The 12,725-nt window shown below is 34.4% G+C and overlaps 2 protein-coding genes across 2 annotated transcripts; both read right to left on the bottom strand.

The window, feature by feature from the left end:
• Positions 1 to 126: 126 nt before the first annotated feature.
• On the bottom strand, positions 127 to 2,478 carry LOC139877630 (small ribosomal subunit protein mS33). Its single transcript, XM_071865056.1, has 3 exons — positions 2,344 to 2,478; positions 1,061 to 1,289; positions 127 to 673 (listed from the first exon to the last, which is right to left on the bottom strand). Exons 2-3 carry the CDS (start codon positions 1,276 to 1,278, stop codon positions 583 to 585), a joined length of 309 nt encoding a protein of 102 aa, XP_071721157.1. The 5' UTR covers positions 1,279 to 1,289; positions 2,344 to 2,478; the 3' UTR covers positions 127 to 582.
• A 1,038-nt stretch (positions 2,479 to 3,516) lies between these two features.
• LOC139876966 (uncharacterized) lies at positions 3,517 to 8,203 on the bottom strand. The gene is made up of 7 exons (XM_071864366.1): positions 7,977 to 8,203; positions 7,830 to 7,891; positions 7,343 to 7,476; positions 7,108 to 7,253; positions 6,200 to 6,271; positions 5,652 to 5,741; positions 3,517 to 3,906 (listed from the first exon to the last, which is right to left on the bottom strand). Exons 1-7 carry the CDS (start codon positions 8,035 to 8,037, stop codon positions 3,725 to 3,727), a joined length of 747 nt encoding a protein of 248 aa, XP_071720467.1. The 5' UTR covers positions 8,038 to 8,203; the 3' UTR covers positions 3,517 to 3,724.
• Positions 8,204 to 12,725: the final 4,522 nt, after the last annotated feature.

Raw genomic sequence — 12,725 nt, 5'->3', positions numbered from 1 at the left:
AATAATAAGACTGGCGGAGAAATAAGAAGTGTATTTGATTGCTCTATCCCATAATTTCATATACAATATTTTTTCTAAGTTTTTATTTCTTTAGAAAAAAACGACTTACACATGTATTATTAGAATACAAACTTCAAGATCATAGAATCCTAAGATCTTTTCGACATCGACATCTTAACAACTATAATACCATCAGTTGGTATGATGCCACTATGAAGAAATGAACCAGCTTGTCACTTAAAAGATTCAACTACAGGTTTTTATCAGATACTGATATAATTACAACAGACAACAGTTAAAAAGAGAGGAGGATGATGCTGTTGGATGAAATTGGAAAACAACAAAAATTGTAGAACATTAACAAGCTTCAAGCATAGTATTATTCTCACCAATAAAGCCAATCTAACAACAGTAGTATTCATCTAAATTAGCAGATGCACAATGCAATTTCAACACAACTAAAAAATCATACAAAAACAGTCTCCGACAAATTGAGAAATTGAAATTCAAGAACTTTAAATTGCGTCTTAGATTTGAATTGAAGCTTGAAAAAAAACTTGCAATACCAAGGGGCATTGATCTCTATTTATTACGTTTAGCAGCTCGTTTTCCTTGTCCCTTCTTAGGTGGGCCCTTGCCACGACGCTTCAACATTTCAAGTTTAGATAAACGCCTACAAAATTGTCACAAGTTCAGTAATATGTTTCAGTTTTGATTTATACAACAATTTGACAGTGTATAGATGACAAATTTATTTGCGGTTGATCCTTCATAATAAGGGTTATAAAAGTCGGCCGACTAGTCCCTGAGTAGTCAAATTTGGGTACTAGTTCGACCCGACTAGCCCAAGTCGGTCAAAGTCGTGGTCAAAGGTCAGTCAACCCCCTTCTTGTTTAGTTATCTCTTTTAATTAAACCATTCAACCCGTTTTAGATAGAAAAGAATCCAAGTTGGCCCAATGAAAAACAATTGGGTCAATGTTACCACATCTACATGTAACTATAGATATTCAAGTTTTTCCAACATAAAACGAAAGAGAAAAGAGTGAAGGGAAGATTACTCTTGTTCTCTTCGTTGCACGATAAGAGGATCCTCTTTCTGAACGTCGTCTGGATACCATGACACGACTTTTTCACCGATAAATTTCTTGCGTAATATCTTATGGGCGGATCTTTGACCCGTTGGATTGAGCACATGACCAAATATTTTCGCCCTTGCCTCTGTTACCCCTCTAATTGCAGCTTGAGCTAACATGGTCCTTAAGCTCGAAGAGCTCATCTTTTGAGTTTCTAATTCAACAACAACAAAAAAAAAAAAAAAACAACCTTTAGTACATTGTTCAAGCTAAAATTACCTTTTTTGCAGCTAGCAATAGTATCAAAACTTTCAACTAGATGCCCTATGTTGCCAATGTTATCATGATCATTGGGTGCTTAATATAATTAACCCCTATTGATACTAACAAAATTTCATTAAGCTACAATTAGAGACAATAATTGCATATTTCACCGAACAATCGCATCCTCGTATCATCAAAATATGTCTAGGTCTTGTTATATATATAGCACGACAACCGTACACAAGAAATAAAATATCTTAGAACAAGTTTATTGCAGATTTAATTTAGTATGTAATGTGTTTAGTGCATATACCCTTTTTTTTTAACAGCAGTACGGGGTCACCTAGGAGGACTTAACCACCCACGCGTTCATCTCCAACAGTTGCATAACCCACCCCCAACTGCTGCCCCCAATTGCTACCCAAGAGGAAACCCGGCCCAATCTGAGGGCATGGGCGGTAAAACCCCCACTCCCCCACTGTCCCCGCAACACGATTTGCGAAAGACACCCTTTGGTGAAATTCAAGTGTAAAAGGGCAACCTTGTGTACAATGTTGCACCCCACGGGAGTCAAACTCCTGACCTCTCGCTAGCTAAGAGAGGCAGACCACTACCACATGAGCTACAACAACACAAGGTTTAGTTTATAAATTTTAAATTGTGCACGGATGTTCTAATTTTATGGTTCAGCAATATTATCAAACAGTTGGTGTGCATTCTTGTTTATGTGAAACCTAAATCACACCAACCTAAAACCCATGTGATAAGCCATAGCATAAACCCAACACACAGCAAACAAACTGGAACCACAGTTAATTAAATACAAATAAAAACACAAGCAAAAAAATCATTTCATACAAATTAGGGGTTCCGATTTCATCAATTTAATGTTTTATAATACTTAAGTTAAACCCCATTTGGTCATCAAATGCATCTAGAGAGAGAGAGAGAGAGAGAGAGAGAGAGAGAGAGAGAGAGAGAGAGAGAGAGAGGGGGGATCGTACAGTTGGTAAGTGAAATCGCAGATGACGACGGTATCTCGCCGGAGTCGAGGTTGGATGTTATGTGGGCTTCTAATCTTCTATAGGCATTTGGGGCTGATATTCATATGCTTATACTTTATAGGCCCATCAATGCATAATGCATATGGATATTGAAGCGAATACACTTGTTTAAAAGCTTTTATTAAATAATATAATTTTTAATTCTTTTTTATTATTTGCTAAAATGAACCATTCTTCCGTCTATGATTTTGCTCGTATTCTTTCGGACTCCTCGTGACCTAATTTTTCTTGGAACATCACTGACTAACACAATTACGTATTCGTTATCGAAATTCAAGCATATCCGAAGTCCAATATGTGCGGACGCAAATCCGAGCATATCCGAACACATCACATGTTTATGTTTGGAATCAGATTATTTCGAATTACATTCAAAACTGAGTCCTAATCTTGAGTTAGAACATGTCATTGTTCTAACCTGATGTAACTTGATACATTGGTCGAACAAACCAGATAAAGTTAGAACAATGACTTTTTTTAACTCAAATATGTTCCAACTTAGTAAACGGGCTCACATACTTGAGTTAGATTATGTCATTGTTCAAACATGTTATGGTTAGTTCGACCAGTGTACTAAACAAGTTAGCAATCACGTGTTTTAACATTAGTGTTTAGCATTTTGTACCAACTAGGGTTGTTTAAGGATAGGAGTTAACGGTGTTTCCATGGCAAATAATCCAATCCAAAGCAAAGAATGACAAATGACTTCCTAATAATACCAAGTCACTCTCTTTTGATAATATATATAGTTACTCGGTACATTTAAGAAAATCTTATGCAGTTAGTCCCTAATATTGGATGGTCTAGTTTCTACTAATTAAGCAGTTGGTCCCTTTCACTATCATCAATTAGAAAACCCTTAAGACTTAACACGCGCTTGACACATGAGGGTAGTTTAGTCAAATGAAATCCTTGTTAATTATTAACTACTTACACTAACAAGAAGGATATCGCGCTATGCTCGTATTCCTACTCGAACCCAAAGTAAAATTACCTTAATCGATCATACTCCGACTAGAACCCAAAGAAAAATTAACATGATCAATTACTATATGTTCATTATGATGAAATCTCATCATAAATCTTAAACCTTAAATGAACTAGAATGAAATATGAAAATCAAAATTAAATATTTGTCTCATATTTATGTTAAAGTCATAGTACATGGTAAGCTCCCCTCATCTCCCTTAGAACTGGTTCCTTCGCGGACTGTCTTAAATTGTACAACCAGTTTGTCTGTGTCTCTACTCGGTTACAAAAGGTCAAACTACACACTGGTCCAGGCCTTGACCTTTTCAAACCGAAAAAAAACAACGGATTTTTAGTCACAAATATCACAGATTGCAGATTTGGTAGGCGTGATACAGTACACCCGGGATCCCAAATGTTGTACTTGAAGTCCAGCAGTTTCACACCCAGTAAAAAATAATGACTCATCTTCTTTACCAATTCTGCGCCTCCAACTCATCAAGAAAGCTGGTCGGGGCAGTTCGGAATGCGTATCTGAAAATATACAAATAAATTGTCACAAGTTACAATTGTTTTTTACAAGTTAAAAAACCTGATGAGTGAAGGTCACAGATTCGAGCCGTTTACTTATTGATGGGTCGATTCAAATTGTGTGCACACTCATCTTACTCAAAAGGAAAAAAAAAAAAAAAAATCATGCGTAAAACTTACATTGCAGTGTTATTGAAATACGGAGTAATATTTATTCATAAACATATTTGGCACACTAAAAATCATAATAATCTAGAACTAGAAAGTTTTGGACAAAAAATGTCTGCTCTACCACACCTTTTTTACCTGTACTTCAACATGCCTGACCCGCCCATTTTGCTACCCTGAAGCATCAATGATCTTAAAGAAACAAAAGAAAATGGTACCGAGGGTATAAAAAAAGAAAGAAAGAAAGTATTTTCAATTTAAAACGAAATATAAAAACCAAAATTATTTTAAGTCATTTATTTACTTAATTTCTCTTCTTTTAGAATTATAATAAATGATAATACAATCATCTTTGACATTATTTTCATTATTACAAATCAAGTGTACAAATACGTACACACATACACGTCATAACAATATGTATCACAATTCAAGAACAACTAGGTGTTAAAGCAGAGGATGAAACAAACACCAAAACCATTCTCTATTTTCTTTCCCTTTATGAAAGATGACAACAAAAATACAAACATAATAAAAGTTTCCAAAGGTCAACGATTCAAAACAAAAACTCGTTCAACCTTCTCTTCATAAGTTCCTGCTTTTTGAAATATGTTCCCACTTGTTTCGCCCCAAAAAAAAAAAAAAAAAAAAAAAAAAACGACATGATCAAATCACCATCCGAGAAATTTCTCTAGTCAATAGGTTTCTTCTCACTATAAAACGACCTCCATTACTCGTGGCTCAAACCTTCCACTCCTTTGATCATCTTCATCAAATTTGTTTAGAATCTCTAGTGGTGTTATTGGTGTCATTGCCTCACTTCCTCAAGGCAAATACATTTTCATGAAACTCCAAATAAATTTGAGAAAGATGATCAAAGTAGTTGGACATTTGAACCACTAGAAATGAAGGTCGAATTACAATGAGAAAAAACTTGTTAACTAAAGGAATTTCTTGGATGGTAATTTGATGAGGTCGTCTTTTGATCTTAGTCGAAACAGAATGGAAGAGATTTCAATAAGTATGAATGTAATTGTTCAGCAACTTATAAAGATAGTATAAGAATTAACAAGGTTGCACTAGTTTTTTTTTTTTAAAAAACATTGACCTTTGAATTTTTTTTATATTATATTTGTATTTTTGTTGTCGTCTGTTATAAAAGGAAAGAAAATCAGAAGATGGTCTTGTGTTAACTTCATCTTGCCTTTGACATCCAACTGTTCTTGAATTGTGATACATTTTGTTATGACATAAGTACATATGTGAGTGTGTGTGTGTGTGTGTGTATATATATATGTGTGTTTTCAGCTAATTATACACTTATTTTGTTGCGTCTTCTCTTTTGTTTCGAAATATTATTTGAGAGAAAAGTGAAAATAACGTCAAAAATAATTGTATTATCGAATTTTATTTCTAAAAGAACAGAAATTAAGTAAATAAATGACTTAAAATGATTTTTTTAATATTTATTTTTGAATTGAAAATACCTTTATTTCTTTTTTTCATTCACTGTCTACTATTTTCTTTTATTTCTTTACGAATCTCGAAAACATTGTTATGCACAACAGTTTGTGACTTACCCTGAGACTCATGTGTTGCAGTATTTTGTGGCTTGTAAGAGTTTAAAAGAAAGCATAAAGTCTTTATTAAGTTTGGATACTGTTTCACATCTGCAAAACCAAATAAAATTAGAGAACAGTCAGAACAATAAATCGGAGTTGCAAGTTCAATAGCAAAAATGGTGAAAATACATGTCCGATGACGACCATAAATTTCCAAATAAAATGAAGCAGTAAATAAATTCAAGAACAGTCCTTGACAACCGAGTAACTTGTAGGTGAAAAGAAATGGTTTTTTAACCCACAAATAACAAGAACATGCAATTCTAAAATCTAAAATAAATAATAAAAAGCTGCAATGTTTTTTCGAAAATATATTGACATGTGTTAATTTTCACAAAAGGATTGTATTCTATGCATTTTACGAATAACCACTATAAAGAAAACCAAGTTAGGTAGTACTTTATGTTGTTTATAATTATATGTCAAGAAAATAAAATTGCACCTATATTTGTGAGAATAGAATGTTCATCTATCATGTGACTTAAGAGATAAACTGAAGCGCTTACACAGTAAGATATCGCTTGCAATAATGAGGTCCCATTCTGAATGAGGATTTGGAAAGGGATCACCCCATGAATCTGATAATAAAAAAGATACGGTATAACATCAGCACATCACATTAGCATCAAATTTAGGATTTGTATGATAAAACTGAATGATTTAGCACTAAATGGTTCATAATCTGAATGATTCAAAGGGTATGAATAAAGTTGCTTCTGAATGAAAATAACCTGATTGATAACCAATTTGAACGAATAATGTGAATGATGTAAAATTATTAACCTTTTAATATGAATAAAAACTACAATATAGCTGTTTAATGAGTGTTCTTGATATAATTTAAAGAGCATATCACATAAAATTTAGGTGCTTAATGGTTAAGAGATAGTTCCAGCTCTGAATGATTCAGCACAGTGCTGAACCATTCACGATCTATCATTCAGAGGTCAGAAACAAACGCGCTGAATACTGGATGTTTCAGCATTCAGCGCTGAACCATTCAATTAAGAGGTAAACAAATGTACCCTTAATAAGATCAAAGTTAAGTGTAATTTTATTTTTAGTAATGACTAGTGAAATACAACTTTGATATTTTCGGAATAGAAAGTTAAACGACGACTATTTTTATGTTATACACATTTGATCATGTCATAATTCCTTTTTCCGCAAGAAATAAAAAAAAAAGGAAATAAAAGAACGGTTTTGATATTAGCGAAATCACCTGCTTATGTATGACTCAATATTTAGTGACTACATCTACCATGGACATAGAAGAAAAAACCAATATTTAATATTTGGAGCAAAAACACTTGTTTTGTTATACTTTATAGGCAAAAACAAAAATGATTTTTTATTTATTTTTTGAATTAAATTAACAAAAATGTATAATGTATATGTGAAGAATAAAACTAACGTTTGATATGAGGAAGCACGGGAGTTACTCCGTTAACCTTGCAATTATGAGCTATGTTATCTTCAATCTCCTGATCATCATAATCTGAAGTCGTAATATCCACCTGATATAACTTCTTTAAAAAAATAGCCAACGCACCTGCTCCACTGTCATCACTTACAATATTGTATCAAAAACACAATTCCTTAAAAAAACAGAACTGAACTTATTATTGCAAATAATAAAATAATCTTGCCTGCCGAGCTCTATGATACGCCGTCCTTGTATTTTTGACTTGTCTTGAACTAACCAATCTACAAACGCAAATGTTCCTGGCCATAGTAGATTAGCATTCATCTGATGAAATGAAAATTCTCGTACGAGCAATTCCTGCAATCAAAGATACTTATTGGTATAGAATGTTACAAAGTATACAATTTATGTGCATAAGTATTATAATTCAACTAGACTTAAATATATGGATCCATTAAAAAACAATCTATATTTAAAAACAGTATAACACCACCATGGCACCATGAATCAATCAACGATATCCGATAAAAAAAAAAACATCAAATTAGTAAAATCGATAACATAGAAACAAATATAGGTCTTTTCAAGCATAAAATGGTGATGCATAGGGTTAGATATAATTTTGTATGACGATAAATAAATTGTACAAAATTTTTAATATAAAACATGTTAAGTTCAATTAATTTAGGGATGCAGAGAAACAAACAAACCATTCCAGGAAACTGGTGACTTCTTTCAACATAAGTCTGGCTGTCATCTACTTTTTCTTCATCTGCAACCAGCAATAACAACAGCAACAATTGTTATTGATTAGTATAAATTCCTTATTTGAGATATAGAAATAGAGTTATTATTACCTGAAGATGTGGCATCTTCATCATGAAAAAGTGAAGATGGAGAAAATAGAGCAATGTCCATGAATGATTCCTTTCAGTTCAAATGCGAACCCTAAAAACCTTGTTTTTATTTAGACAACAGATGCTTTTCAAGTTCAAGTGAGATAGTAATGATCAATGTAAATACGATTGCTTTTAAGTTTTACGGAGTAATTGAAACCCAAATGTATGTATGTATGTATGTGTCTGCAAATTATACCTCCCTGAACCCTAATACGCTGTTTTAGGGAAATCCGTGGAATTAGGCTTTAGGTATTAAATGAACGATAAAATTATTTAGTTTAAAAACTCGTGGTTCCACACATTTCGAGAAACTCGTCAGCGGAACATTTCATCAAACACCTAAAATACATATTAAACAATCCACATCAAATCATAAGAGATAATATTAGTTGTCATTTTATTTTAAAATTGTAAATTAAAATATAAATTTAAAATTGATTTCCTTCTGCGTAGCTTTTATACATTCTCGTACTCAATTCAAATTAATTAATTAAAATAATTCAAAATTATTTAATTTTTGTAATTAAAATAATTATTAGTAAGATTTAATAATAATAATTAATTAAAAGTTTAATTTTAATTAAAAAATTATTTAGATTAATGACATCACCCACCATGCTTAGATTTTTTTCTTTTGTTTTCTGATTAATTTTTAACAAAGGAATTAGCCTAATAATGACATCATCGTTATAGTATTTTAATAGAAACTATAGATACTTCACCTTTCCAAAAATATCCTTGAAATTTATGTAAGCGATCGTTAAGGTTGCGTTTGATAAAGCTAAATTATTTAGCGCTGAATGGATCATAGCCTCTGAATAAAGTTTGTTCTGAATGAAAATAAGTTGTTTGATAATCATTTTAAATGAACGATATGAATTGAGTAAAATTACCTTATTAACATGTTAAATGAATAAAAAATACAATATACTTGTTGGTTAAACATTATGGATATGATTTGAAAAGAATATTACAGAAAAATTAGGCTCTTAATGTTTAAAAGAGTGTTTCAACTCTGAATTATTCAACATTGAATTCTGAACCATTCAGCACCATATGTCATTCATAGATCATAAACAAACACGCTTAATGCTGAATGGTTCAGCATTCAGCGTTGAATCATTCTATTAAGAGGCAAACAAACGCACCCTAAGTAAATAAAGGTTACTCTTAATCTGGTCAACAACAAACATGAATTTATTGGCGACTTGATCGTTGCGTAGAGCCTAAATTAAACTTCATGCAGGTTTAATACACATAGAAATTGACTCTACCATTATCATGGCGTCCACACTTTTTTGTGTTTTTTTACCTACTTATTTGCTGGAAGTCATTTTGGAAGCAATCTTTCTATCCATAAAACATTGAGAGGGAAGACTTTTTCTATTCTCGGGTGTTTCACTCTTGTAAGACCCGAATATTTATCTCGCGTAATTGTGTATTAATGACATTTTGGGAATGAGGTTTCGTTATATTTAATTAAAAAGCAAAAGGATCTGATGCTGGCATTCTGCGCGCCGCGCAATGAGGCCGCGCGCCGCGCAAATAGGCGCTGACAGAACACTCTTTATTTTAATTGTTTTAATGAGGGGCAATTGGGTAATTTCACATGGGGCCGGATTTGTGGGCATTTTCAGTTGGTTTAGATCCAACTTTGGATCATTTCACATCCATTCATCTTCCTCATCCATTCTTAGAGAGAGAGAGAAGTCTAGAGAGAGATTTGAGGTTTTGGGGAAGAAGAAGCTCGAATCGATCAAAGTCTCGGGTTTTAAAGTTGTTCCTTTCGTTCTCGGCTACGCGGTGATAGTATTGGTAAGCTCAAACTCCGAATTTCATCTATTTAATTTGATATTCAAGTTAGGGTTTTGAGTTAATTTGTTGTAATACCCTTTTAGGTGATGAAATGGGTTTAGTGATGCTAGTAATCGGGTTTATTGTAAATTGTTGGTGGATTTTGGGTTGGTGAACAAATTGGCCATGTTTAGAACTTGAAATTTAGTTTAATCACTTTAGTTAGCGATTATGGAAGTATTGGAACCCATTTGAGGTTGTTTGGTTGACTAACTTTGACTTTGGGTCAAATTAGGGTTTGGTGGTGATTATGACCCGATTGGCGATTTAATGAGGTTATAAACTTAAAATGGATTAAGTTGAAGTATAGAACCGAGTTAAATGTGTTTTGGTGTCAAAACTTGTAAAGGATGAGATTTTGGCCTTTATGGGTCAAAATTAGGGTTTAAGTATCAAAATGGGTATGACACGTGTTTGACACTTGAGTTCGGGTTTAATTGGCATAATAGGACCATTCTCACTTGTGTGAGTGATTATTGGTTAGTTTGGGCGCGGTTTGTACTTGGTAGTGCATTTGGGTCAAATTGCACTAAGTGTCGAATTTGGTTGACTTGTGAATCCACTCTAAGTGTATTGTTGTAATTGTGATAATGGAATAGGTATTTTCCATTGGCGAGTTGCGGTTTACTTGGAAGCTTTCTTCAAGACTTCAAGGTGAGTGTTAATATCCTATATGCATATGTATGTGTAGGATGGGTGCGGATTGGGTGAAGTGATTCTCATCTATAGAGCTCACTTCACATGTAGGTGGATTTGATGGACTTGTGCATAGGTCCAATTGGCACGGTTGTGCGTTTTGGTTGACTACCTTTGGCAAAGTACACATTTTGGGTGTACGTTATCACACGTGGTTGGGAGTGGAATAATTATGCGTATGTGTATATAATGTATTTATTTGTGTCGTATGAATGTGGCATTGTCGCGTTGCTTAAGACACCACATTGTAAAGAAGTGGATGTCGCGTTGTTTAAGACACCACATGGTAAAGAAGTGGATGTCGCGTTGTTTAAGACACCACAATGTATTGGAGTGGATGTCGCGTTGTTTAAGACACCACCCATCGTATCGAATGGCATGTGGAATCGTCGCGTTGTTTAAGACGCCACATTGGAAAGGGTGAGTGAGTCGCGTTGTTTAAGACATCACCCGGGGGATTAGTGACTACGCGTTGATTAAGTAGCACTAACGGAGGTTATGAACTCCAACGGTCTTGTATGTACCGTTTCCCTTGTTCGAATTGGTTAACCATGGTTGTATGAATTATGTATTGGCATATTTAATTATGAACTATATGCTATTGGTATTGCTAGCTAATGTGGATTTGCGGTTATTGGTATATGCACGATATGTTGCATGATTGTCGAATTGCTAATTCGTGATTAATGTTGTATTGTCGTGATGTAGTTAACCCTCCGGGTGTAGTTATTGGCGTTGTTCACATTGACGTTGGTGAACTTACCTTATTGATGGTATTATTAGCTTGTTGCTTAGTGATCGTACGGTATACTTAGATTAGCTTGCCTTTAGGCTTGGACGCTCCGGTATGCGGTATTTGTTTATTTATGTGGCGTGTCCATTTTATGCATATATATGTATGTAGTATATTATCATTCACTAAGCGTTAGCTTACCCTCTCGTTGTTGACTCTTTTTATAGATTGCATGCGGATGGTGGCTCGGGTAAGCGCGAGGATTAGAGGACTTGCATAGTTTGCGTAGAAGGCTTGCTTTTGGATTTATTAGGATTGGGTAGTGTATCCCCAATCGCCATGCTCGGCTTTGTTTTGTATTAAGAGTCTTATGGTCTAAAATTTGTATTTTGATACTTAAAGGGTAATTTGGGCACGTGTGGGCCCCACTTTGTAAAACTCGCTCAAACCTTAGTTATGTGCTAGTTTTACATATATTAATGTAAGGTTAAAAGCGTTTTGGCTAAATGTGTCGGGAAGTCGCTCATCTTTTTCGCATAAAAGGCAACCGGCAACAGCCAGCTTTTGCGCGGCGCGCAAGCTGGGGCGCGCGGCGCGCAAACAGTCTTCCAGCAAAATTTTTTTTTTTTTTTTTTTTTTTTTTGTTTGAAATTTCGTCGTGTTTGGTCGGTTACGGTTTGGGTTGTTACAAGTGGTATCAGAGCATGGTCTAAGGGATTTAGGTGACTTGAGATAGGTGCCTAGACTTAGACTTTTGTATGTGCTTAATTTGTTGCGGGACTTGTAGGATTACGGGTCGGAATAGGTTTAGTTAGTGCCTTGTTATAGGTTGACTAACGTTTATATTAGTAATGCGGATAATATAAATATGCTATTGTGTTGTGATATTGATTCTTGCGTTGTGCTTTGTTTATGTTGTGGTTGCATATATCATCGAGTGAGGCGGTCGTTGTACTAACGAGTCGATGCGGCGTGTGTGCGTAATAAGGACTTGCAAACCTTATTACGGGTGCAAATCGTGTCTATCGAGTGATGTACGACGAGTGTTTAGCAAGATGGGGCGGTGCTGTGCGTGCGATTTTATACGTTCGAGGACTAATCGTTTTGCATTTTGAGATTGACGACGCGAAACGAGATCGAGGCGAATGACGCGGAGTTTAACGCTAGAGTTGTGGCGAACCGTTTATGGCCTTAACGTGGGACGAATTTAAGGAGGAATTCTTTGAGGAGTTCCGGATTTCGGCCGACTTGTGGGAATTGCGTAATGAGTTGCGAAATTTGCGACAAGGATCTATGTATTTAAGTACTCTCAAGACGACCTTTATGGCGAAGGCTCGTTTTTGTCCGGAATATTTGGGGAATGATCGTTTGTTAATGGGGGATTTCTATCGGACTTTGAATGATGACTTGAAAAGTAAAAATTA

This window comes from Rutidosis leptorrhynchoides, chromosome 11 (genome assembly GCF_046630445.1).
Source record: "Rutidosis leptorrhynchoides isolate AG116_Rl617_1_P2 chromosome 11, CSIRO_AGI_Rlap_v1, whole genome shotgun sequence".
Lineage (NCBI taxonomy): Eukaryota > Viridiplantae > Streptophyta > Magnoliopsida > Asterales > Asteraceae > Rutidosis > Rutidosis leptorrhynchoides.
Note: the sequence above shows the minus strand (reverse complement) of the source record. Positions and strands in the feature narration are given on the sequence as shown.

Bases quoted from the DNA above. Each gene is read 5' to 3' on its own strand.
- LOC139877630 (XM_071865056.1), bottom strand. From the start codon at position 1,278: ATGAGCTCTTCGAGCTTAAGGACCATGTTAGCTCAAGCTGCAATTAGA. The intron at 674-1,060 runs GTAATCTTCCCT...ACAATTTTGTAG, and splicing joins GTGCAACGAAGAGAACAAGA to GCGTTTATCTAAACTTGAAA.
- LOC139876966 (XM_071864366.1), bottom strand. From the start codon at position 8,037: ATGGACATTGCTCTATTTTCTCCATCTTCACTTTTTCATGATGAAGAT. The intron at 7,892-7,976 runs GTAATAATAACT...TGCTGGTTGCAG, and splicing joins TGAAGATGCCACATCTTCAG to ATGAAGAAAAAGTAGATGAC. The intron at 7,477-7,829 runs GTTTGTTTGTTT...CTTTGATTGCAG, and splicing joins GTCACCAGTTTCCTGGAATG to GAATTGCTCGTACGAGAATT.